Raw genomic sequence first — 11695 nt, 5'->3', positions numbered from 1 at the left:
AAAATTGTTTACCGTTGTTTAATCAATATTATGTCAGCTATAATATTTTATTATGAAATGGAAAAGTGTATTGCTCGAACAAATCTAAGAGAAAAGAAATTCATGAAAAATTGGTTCTAATTATCAAATATTTGTGATTGTGGTATATGATTGATTTTTGCTCAGGTATAAGCTTTTCTTGTATTTTAGTTTGACCAAGTGATGTCACTATGAAATTCTGCATGATTGTAGATGTTATGTGGCTAAAAACAAATCTACAAGAAAAGAAATCGAAAAAAAGGTTGCTTTCGGCTGTTTGTTTGATTCCGTCAAATGTTTTTTATTGGGTTTATGTTTAAAGTCATCATCTGTCATATACAATTTAACCATTTTAACCATTTAACCATTTTAGCTTGGCCAAGTTATGCCACTATGAAACTCTGCATGATTGTAGATAGCTTGTGTTTTACATGGATGTTTGCTATTGTATAATCAAGGAATCCTGTGGAAGGAAAAGAATGCTTGTCACAAAAGTTGTCCTGGAGGGTCAACATTTGATCCTATGTTCCAGGCTTTACTTCATATAGTATATTGGGTTAGGGCTGGGCTTTATTTTCAGTTAAGGTCATACTGTTTAGGGTTACGGTTATGTGCACATAATACAATACATTTAATGTGTATGAATTTAACGTTGCTATGGGGGTGATACGCATGTACACTTAAAGGCATTGTTTAACAATGTTTACAGTTGAGATGCATGGCCATATGTGTAATATCAGTGTCTGTGATATGGTGCAATATTGAAGCCCTAAAAAAATGCACATCAAAATTATCATGAAGTGCCTCAAAAAAGTACAAATCATTGAGCGACCGGTTTTACCATAATCATTTTCCCCAATAAACTGTAGAGTTATAAAACCGTTGGGGAAAACGGTTTTTGAAATTTCGAATTCCAATCATAAATATCTTGATAGTCAGACAGGTGATCGGCTCGTAAAAGTCATGGGATTTAGACTGATCTAAAGGTTTATAATTATGATTGCTGCATGAGCTAAAGCAAGGATTTTGTTTAGAATCTGAGGCAAGGATATCCAATTCCTTTGATAAATGTATGATCATTACTAGTGTTATATCAAATAACTTTACCTTTATAGTAAAGTGTAAGGTACGTCCGAGGTTGAAGTTAGAATTTTGGTTAGCATAGGCATGGACCTATAGTGTAGGATCTTGACGTGGAACAATTGTTGCAGGAGCATACAAGTGTTGTACAACCATCTTGGAGATAGTTCTATACGATGGTGCATCACGTAATCCAGCAATGCGATCTCGATGGTTGTACACTGCCAGTGGCTCTCAAGGTATTCTAATATTTAACTTAATAGCTCATCCTCCTCCCTGAATCAATGTTGAGGAAAGAAGATAAAATATAGATTTGGGGGATAGGACGTGGGCCCTGTAACATACAAAGGGAGTGAGAATCAATCGTGAATATCTGTTGTATCTCCAGTTTTGCTGCAATGTATTATATCTGAATACCAGTGGAATTTGTCTATTACAAACTTGAAGGAGTTCATCCCAGAGCCCTGTGCAAAACCAAGTGGCAGTGGCCTCTCAAGAAAAGCTTGGGTCAACCTCAACTGTGTCAGAACTGGAGTTGGCCATACACAATATTTCCTTCATAAATTTGGAGCTGATCCATCGCTAAACTGTGTATGTGGAGAGATCCAAACTAGGACTGGACTGTGATCAGATGGCTATTAAAAAACAAGAATCTTCCTATTTAGATAATGTACTCCTTGATACGAACGTGGTAATGTATCTACCTGTAACCAAAAATAATGAATGACAAGTTTCTATTGATTATATTGTTACGATTCAAGTTTCAAGTTTCAAGTTTATTTCACATTTCACAAATAATTTTTTTTTTACATAATTGACAAAATTAGAACATAATATGAAATATACTAAAGATGTCACATTATATAATTAATTCTTTGAAAAGACGTCGAGATTGATTGATGGAGGTACATGTACAATCAAGATTTGTGAGATTGTAGATTTCCCTTTAGAGTTAGGGTACCGTTGCACTTTATTTTCAGTTAAGGTAATAATCTTTAGAGTTACGGTTAGGTGCACATAATATGATATATTTAAAAGGGATTTGGTAACTTTGTCTCAGATTCTGAAACAAAATCCTGGATTTAGCTCATGCTGCAATGATAATTATAAACCTTTAGGTCGGTCAGGAACCCCGTGACTTTTACACTCCAATCGCCTGTCTGATAATCAAAATATTTATGATTGGAAATCGAAATTTCCTTTTTTGTTTTCCTAACACCTAACACTTGTTTATAACACTACAATCTATTGGGGAAAATGAGTAATTAAAACTGGTCACTCAAAGATTTTTACTTTTTGAGGCACTTCATGATCATTTTGAAGCACAGTTTTTTTAGGGCTTCAATATTACACTATATCACAGACACTGATAACACGTCGGACCATGCATCTCAGATTTAACATTGTTTAACGATACCTTTAATGTGTATGAATTTAATGTTGCTATGTGGTGATACACATACATTTAAAGGCATTGTGTTTAGAATCTGAGGCAAATATACCCAATCTCTTTAATAAATGCATGATCAGCATATCTCTTAAATTCATCGACAGACGCGGATCAATTGTTGCAGAGGCAAGTGGAGATAGTTCTATACAATAGAGCACCACTCAATCCAGCTATGCGGCCTCGATGGTTGTACACTGCCATTGTGTGGCTCTTGAAGGTATTCTGATGGCTGAGATGTCCAACTTAGGTCATCCTCCTCGTCTGAGACACTATCCTCCTCATCCTCCTCTTCCTCCTCCTCTAAGAGGTCAGAAAAATGCACCACATATTGATAGTGAGGAGAGGACTCGGGCCTGTAACATACGAAGGGAGTGATAGTCAATCGTAAAAATCTGTTTTATCTCCAGTCTTGCTGTCATTATTTTATCTGACTACCGTTAAGCAATTTATCTACATGTAACCAAAAATAATAAATGATGAGTTTCTATTGATTATAATGATTTGATTGATTGACGGAGATACATGTATCATCAAGATTTGTGAGATAATATTAAGCATAACGTTCAATGTTACAGGGCCCAGGCGCCGGGGGCCTGGGTGGTATTCGGAAATTTATATTATCTTTATGCTAGTGAAAGAATTTTTCCTGTTATTCAATTCAATTCAAATGAACATTTATTTTCTTCAAACAATACAATTTATAAGTAGGAACATAAATATAAAAAAATAAAGAACTTGTATTACAAGGAAGAAGGCGCGAAACCCGAAAAGCATAGCTTGTAGTGGGTACGCCCGAATACATAAATACAATTACACATTATAAATGGTAGAAAGGAAGAAAGGAATAAGGGAAGAAAGGGATAGGCAAAGAGGAGAGGAGGATAGAGAGCTTGGAGAAAGAGAAAAGAAGAGAGGAAAAGAGGAAGACTGCAACATAGTATCAATGGAGTGTATGGCATGCATACACAACATAATGGCAAGATATAGGTGAAGAGTATAGTGTTGAAATATTTGACTGCATATATACATATATATAAACATATATATTTACTTCGTTACAAGTACTTGCATTTATACAACATATAGGCCTATATATAAATAAGAAAATTCATAGGTCATTTCCTGCATAAAGCTGGCTATGTGCTTGTACATCTAAGAGATAAATCTGCACCATGCAGCAACTACATTTAGTGTCTACTCCATGTATTTTTTTTTTTTTATTACGAACACACTTGCACTATTTATAAAACTGAACGTACAGTTTAGTTTATATAATACAACAACAGAATACTAAGCATATGTATTTGATTTATTGAGGCCAATATACATATATTGTTGGCAGAAATGTTTGCATCAGCTAGATGCATCTCAATAACTTTGAGTGGTCTTGCATTTCATAGAGACTTGTAAGAAATGAGAAGAGGAGGGGAGATGAAGCAAAAGCGCCTGATAGAAAGTAGGACATAAATACGGATATCTGTGTGTAATAATATACAAATGATGCATGCGAAGGAGTTCATTAAATTTATGATCTATCTGCTCTTGAGTTGAGGCCGTATGCATCTATCATACGATAGGTGCATAAACAGCCTTAACAAGAGCGGATAGACCCTATAATGAACAAATGAAATATTCATTTGTTTCATACAAAAAATATCCATGATCCTTGTTATATGATAATATAAAGACTTTATATCAGGATGGTTTACAGTAATTACCATTGCCAAATAAACCCCAAGTTTATTAAATAGGCTTAATGTAGTGCACACAACGATATAGTCGCGCTTACTCATGTACAAGCATCAATGATTAGTGATATACATATATTAATATACACATGTTATATAAAGCATATCAAACTCTATATGCACTGCTGCACATCGTGTACTTAAAGATTGTTAAATAGTACTGAAAAGTATTAATTGCATGCTTTCTCATGGAAAACATGTGAGATCCTCAGTAAATGAATCCCACATGACAGCGTTTGACCAATCATTTGATTAGGATCTAGGAGTGAGTTGTAATTCATTATGTTCAGTTCACTTACCCGCATTGCAAGTAAGTGACCGGCTGCAGGAATGAATCAACATTTTCTTGGAACCTGAAATTTCCTTTTCTGACTTGATGAAAAGAACCCTGAAAATAATATATATATATGAGCAAGGTTGGTGATGATTCACTTCATGTTTACCTCCATTCTAGCCCATCCCCTTCACACACACAACAACAACACATACAAAATATTATATTTCAAAAAATGCTGACATCCCCTCCCAACCCCCCCCCCCCCCCCCCCCCCCCACACACAAAAAACAGACATGCAATACATCACAAATCACAAATCTCGCTAGCGCATGCACCAATATCCCCAAATGCCTGGACGTGCAATTTTTGCAATTAAATTCAAGTCACCTCTGGGACTTTGTGGTGCACAGTATATGCATGCCGCATGCGTGCGGTACACATATTACGCATGCCCAATATACATATCTGTCAGCTATTTCTATAGATTCCTCTCGTCGGATGCTACTGACTTCCTTGGAATTTTGAGTCAATGATTGTTTGAGAAGAAATACAGAATCCCACTGCATGTCCATTATTCTGTAATTGTTCTTTGTCAAAATGCCGTGAACTCAAGTCGTGATCGTGCAGTAATTTCAAACTTGTCTTGCCTTTGTTTCAAATTTTTTCAGGTCGCATGCTGTGTAGGATTCGTTTCAAATTTTACCCAAGTAACATCTCCCATTTGGGGATATCTCCGTAGGTTTTTTGTTTATTTTCATGCCACCAGCATACAGCAGATTCACACCATATTCCAACTGACTTTATAAAAAAAGGTACCCACTTACTAGGTCAAGTGTTGTAAATGTAGATTAATGCCTTACCAAAAAACATTAATAATAACAAATATTACCATAGCAATTCAATGTTTTTGTAGAACGCATAATACAGGCATAATTACATGTCTCTATGCGCTTTACAGAACAGAATACAGAAGGAGTGGAAATGGTGCACTAGCTGTGTTCATAATTGTGAGATCTTAAAGTGCACTAAATAGATATGTATTTTAATAACTTCTGAACTGTTCATGTTTCTAATTTTACTTTCTATCTTTCTAAGGCAGCTACCTCACTGAGGCCCTAAATAACTTGTTCTCTCGTCATTTCGAAGCTGGGATACTCATCAATGGTAATATGATGAATCGCCTTAACGTGTCACCCGTTCTTACTGCCCACAATATGAAACAACTCGTCAAAAAACCTACAAGAAACAACATCATTCTTGACAACAATATTACAAAGTTTAAACAATTCTTCTCTTCAGTTGAGCTGATTGCACCTCTAGGCCTCATCCATCACTGTGCTATTCTACTTGAAGGTACTATGTCCCTTTTGCAGGCCAAAAAAATTAAAAGGTTAAATTCCAATGGCATTTGAAAGATAATACTAATTTAGAACTCCCCTTAAAAGAATGGGGCTTGAAAATATCTTTAAGTGGGACAATAGCGCCTATTAGTTGTCAAATCGACTATCGAGCTGTAGAGCCAATAAGTAATAGTCTTGATTTCAGAACACTGTACTGCATGGTCGTACATTTTTTGCTGCGCAAAGATTCAATCAGTTTAATTTTGGCCATTACAAGAAGTGGGTTATTGTAGTAGACAAATTCTTTACAGCTCATTTTATGTATGTTATTACCAAAGAAGAAGAAAAAGCCAGCCAGTCACTCAATACTGACAATAGTGTCTGACAGTGAAGTCTAGCAAGTAAACGGGTTTTCTTGCATAATTTGAATATAAGGACACTGCTAACGTTTAAATTTCACAGATAGGATATACATTACATATTCATATTTCCTGCGAAGTTCTAAAGAATTTGAGGTTCGCTGCAAAAGGGACATAGTATCTTTAAACCAAATATACACAACAAACAGGAAAAGGCAAGTTCGACCAATGAAAGACTCTTTCATTCACAGTTTGGGCAACTGGATGCAACTATGCAAGATGTCAATGCCAAGGGTGATCAATATCTTATCGATAATATCCTAACCAATGTACACGCTTCTCCTATTCAGTCTGGGATTTTCTACAATGATATTACAGATCATCTGCCCATATTTCAAATAACTAACTTATACCGTGAACAATCAACCCCACAAATACCCTCTCCTATTATACATAAGACCGATTTATCATCGATGAATTCTATGAAGAATGGTCTATCCAGTATTCTGTGGGATGAAGTTTTAGAGTGTGAGGATATTGATAATGCTTATAGTAAATTCATCCACCGTTTTAAGAATGCATATGAAAATAATTGTATATCATAAAGAAGAATTAATAAAAAAATATCAAGTACGTAAGCCATGGATAACAAATTCCTTATTAAAATGTATACATAAAAAAGATAGGATGTATAAAAGATTTTGTAAAAACAGAAATCAATCAACAGAAAGAAAGTTTAAAAATTACCGCAATAAATTAAATTCTATTTTGAAAAGGGCTAAAAAACAATATTTTTGCAACTTGTTGCAGAAACACAGAAGCAATTTGTCTAAATTATGGAAGATTATTAATGATGTACTTGGCAAAAATAAGGAAAAAGATATTACTAGTTACTTTATGAAAGATGACATTAAAATAACTGACAACCAAATCATCGTTGAGGATTTTAATTCATTTTTTCCAATATTGCTACTAAGATTAAATTTAATATTGCTAAAACTTCTACTGATCATTTTTCTTCTTATCTTTCAAGCCATTGCCATAACTCCATATTTTTGAGCCCTACAAATGAAACTGAAATTATTAAAGTTGTTAAACAGCAAAAATCAAGTAAAAGTGCGGGATTTGATGATATTAGCCAGTCAGTGATCAAACAACTTATACATTTTATTACTAAGCCTCTTGTACATATAATAAATCTTTCACTTTCTTCTGGTAAGTTTCCTAAAGACATGAAAATTGGTAAGATTATTCCAGTATTTAAAAAAGGAGATCTGCATATATTTTCAAATTACAGACCAATAACATTACTCCCTTGTTTTTCTAAAGTCTTAGAAAAGTTAATGTACAACAGACTTATAAGTCATATTGATAAAAATAACCTTTTAAATAATTCTCAATATGGATTTATAGATAAAATTCCTCTTGTGATTTTGCACTTGACTTTCATGATCATGTCCTTAATAAAATGAATAATAACTTGCAGTCACTTGGTATATTTCTCGATTTGAGTAAGGCGTTTGATGTATTTAATCATAATATTTTACTTTCTAAGTTAGCTGATTTTGGTTTACGTGGTATTGCATTTAATTGGTTTAAGGATAATTTATCTGACCGTTTTCATTACACTGTTTATAATAATGTTATTTCTCATCATGAGAGGGTCCGCTGTGGAGTCCCCCAGGGCTCAACACTGGGCCCGCTCCTTTTTTGATTTATATAAATGATCTGTGTAATGTTTCCTCATTTTTTCATTTTGTCCTCTTCGCGGACAACACTAAATTAGTTGCTTCTCATAATGATTTTGATGTTCTTGTAAAAAAGACAAATGAGGAACTAATTAAGATTATAAATTGGTTTCATGCTAATGAATTGGTGATAAATTATGATAAAACTAATGTTATGTATTTTTATATTAAAGAACATATAAAACATGATATTTCCGATGTAAGATTATTTATGAATCATATCCCTTTAATTTGTTCCCAAACAATCAAATTTCTAGGAGTAACCTTAGACGACGAACTATCATCTCTCAATTGCCATTGTTCCACTATAACTAGCAAAATCTCAAAAACTGTAGGAATTCTTTGAAAACTTTGTGATTTTTTTACCACAAAAGGAAATGTATATGCTTTATAATTGTCTAGCCTTTAATACCTCAATATCTTCAATATTGTAATATTATTTGGGCGAATGTTGGAACAACGAAATTGGAAACGTTACACAAATTACAAAAGAAAATGTTGAGAATATGTACAAATTCTTTCTTTAGATCCCATTCCCGACCATTATTCTTCCGATTAAAAACCCTAAACATAGATGATATACATAGATTTCAAATAGCATTAGTAATGTTTCGTACAATCCATAATATAACTCCTTGCAATGTTTCCCAAATGTTCACCATAAATAGATCGGTCCATTATCACAATACTCGCTCAAGTAATAAATTTCATTATCCCTAAGTTAATACACAGTTTTTATTTAACTCATTACGACACAGTGGTCCACGCGTGTGGAATAATCTCTCAGAGGAAATAAAGAGTTCAACAAATATAACTTCATTTAGCGCAAAGTTGAAAAGGGTATATATTAATGATTATTCAATTTTTTTTTCTTCTTTAAATTTACAATTACCATTACCCCCCCCCCCCCCCCCCCCTCCCTGTATGATTGCTGGTGTTTGTTGGTGTATGTAGTGTGTTATTGATTAATCTGCATAATTTTGTATTTTGTTATTGCAATTGTTTATACCATGTATTTTTCCCTTTACTGGGAACTACGCCATACAAGTTTTTATAAACTTTTTTGTTATTTTCTGTTTTTCCTTTTACTATGAATATTTGCCATTTTCGTATATATTATAATATTGTTTTTATGTTTGAGAAAAATTAATAAACTGAACTGAACTGAACTGATATTACTTAGAACTATACTTTGCAATGGATATTCACTTCCCTGTCAATCAATACACACGAGAGTGACAATTAGCCCTGGGTCACTCCTGGCATTAAACTCTGTATTCATCGGCACCAGTACCCCTTCAGTTCAGGACTTCCTGACTGGAAGACAGTTTGAAAAATAAATCCAGAAAGAATGGGCCGCAGCCAAGATCAACTTTTATTGCAATCGAGTCCAGAATCTAAAATGCGACAGTACTTGGGCCTCAGTAGTACATCAAAGTAATATCTTCATAAATATTTTCTTTAAAGTCCGTGAGAAGACTCACTGGACGAAAACACCTCTATATATGAACCATGGTTGATGTCCATTACTTTAGAATGTATATTATTCATATGTCCCTTTCTTTATTAATAAGAGCCGCATTCGTGATTGGAGGATTAAATAAACAAACTTAAAACAAATTAAAAGAAGAAACTATTGATTTATCGATTATTTAGACACATTTTTGACTAAAAGTATGAATAAACATGAATGTATATGTAAAGTGTGTATATGTAGCTGTGCTTTAACAAAAGTACACTGTTATCTAGATCTCCATCCTTGTTTAGTGAGTATTAAATCTGAAGAATACTTTGATACTGCTTACAAACCCATGATGACATACATGTAATTCCAACCTTAACCCTATGTTAACCAGAGGGGGAGGGGGGAGGGGTCAATTTGACCCCCCCCCCCCCTGTAGTAATATTGTGACTACTCCGGAACCACGGCAGATATAAAGTTTTCATTTCATGACTTTTCTCTCTTGAGTCTTACGCATCTTTTAAAACAATTTTTTTTGAAAATCGGACGTTTAGTTATAAACTTACATGAACTTTTGTCTTTGCATGTCAGCCCAAAAATCGCTCATTTTTGTGATTTGTGTACAAAACATATGGAAATATCATTTTTCCTAAAAAGAGATAAAACATTGGTTATTTGGTCTTGTCTAATGTTTAGGTGTATGTTTTGGGGTAAAAATAGTTGAATTGTAGTTAGAAATGAAATAAAACAACAAAAACAATAAAAGACATAAGATTAAAAAACAATGAAATACATACAAAATTATCAATTTATGGGTAAAAATGTGAATTCCATGACCTTATTGGCAAAAATTACCATAAATATGCAAATGAGTGAATTTTTCAAAAAATTGATATTACCATAGTATTCTGTACACTTCACTTGACACATACGCAAGTTTTCGCGGCGATCGGCCATAAAACAGCCAAGATCTTAGGGGGGTAAAATTGAACCCCCCCCCCCCCCCCGTTAAAAAAACCCGGAAAAAAACCTGGTCTGAAATAGCCCGGTTAAGATAGGTTTAAGAATGAACCTTCTGAACCTTCTGAATTTGGAGTCAGCAGGGCGGTTTTCCGCATGTCGCTAACTTGTACTGGGGGGTGCAGGTGGACCACTACACCGGGGTTTCCCCCTACTCTTATACGAATAGTGCAGTGGGTTCTTAACGTGCAAAGGTAGTGACTCTTCTCTACACGGGGCCTCCATTTAACGTCCTATCCGAGGGACGGAGTGTTTTCCACTTGACATAACCTGCGTCTATGAACAAGGGAAGGGGCACGTTAACACACAACGCAGGCTTCAGTCATCCGCCTGGGTGGGAGTCGAACCCGGGATCTTTGGTTCGACAGACGGACGCTTTACCGACTGAGCCAACTCGCCTCAACTTTAAAATATACAAACAAAATATTTGTAGATACTATGCTTTAGAGTACATCAGTAATCTGTTTATACTGAACTGTGTGACTGCATGAAAAGCAACACAACACTCCCCTTCCCCCGAATGTTCTTACTTAAACACAACCAGTTTAATAGTCTCCATTAAACACCAAAATACCTTTTCTGAGGCAAACATTTTAAAGTGAATTTTTTGCAGAACATCATATTTTAAACCAAAACTATACAAATTCTGTATCATGCACTGCACAAGAAATACCCTCTCATAATAATTTCCTTGGTCTGCTAAGACTATTATATATTTTCATATACACTCCTTGAACTCATCTCCACTGCTACATGTGTACATGAATTCATCATGGCATTGATATAGAGTACAATCATGCATACATACCTGTATGGTTGACGCCTTTGCATTCAGTGTAGAAAAGAACTCCTCCTTGAACTTCTCTCCACTCAATGCCAGTTGAGTCAGGTTTGGCATGGAACACAAAGCTTCTGCTAGGTGATGTGAAGAGGCTGATGATGGAAACCCAACCTCTCCAAGGATGAGATTCTGGACCTACAGGTATACAAACAGTGGTTCATATTGCATTACCAGAGTAAATGTTGTTGTTGAATAACTGCAAATATAACTGGGTGTTCCGATATGCTCTAGGCCTTACTCAGTCTTATATCTAGGATTTGAATAAGGGTTTTGAGTTTTAATAGGTTTAGTGATAGGTATACTTTTTGGTGCAAGGTGAAAGAAAGGAATTCTGTTAGTGCAGGATAGTAAA

General features: G+C 34.7%; 1 protein-coding gene across 1 annotated transcript in view; it reads right to left on the bottom strand.

Moving 5' to 3' along the window:
* Positions 1-2690: 2690 nt before the first annotated feature.
* The window catches only part of LOC105442978, a 30155-nt gene continuing 21150 nt past the window's right edge, over positions 2691-11695 (bottom strand). Inside the window, exon 4 of the mRNA XM_030994009.1 lies at positions 2691-2848. Coding sequence (XP_030849869.1) covers positions 2691-2848 — 158 coding nt within the window. The remainder of the gene's footprint in view (positions 2849-11695) is intronic.

The sequence above is a fragment of the Strongylocentrotus purpuratus genome, unplaced genomic scaffold (genome assembly GCF_000002235.5).
Source record: "Strongylocentrotus purpuratus isolate Spur 01 unplaced genomic scaffold, Spur_5.0 spur5_scaffold_20, whole genome shotgun sequence".
Lineage (NCBI taxonomy): Eukaryota > Metazoa > Echinodermata > Echinoidea > Camarodonta > Strongylocentrotidae > Strongylocentrotus > Strongylocentrotus purpuratus.
The sequence above is the reverse complement of the archived record's forward strand: the minus strand, read 5'-3'. Positions and strand labels throughout refer to the sequence as shown.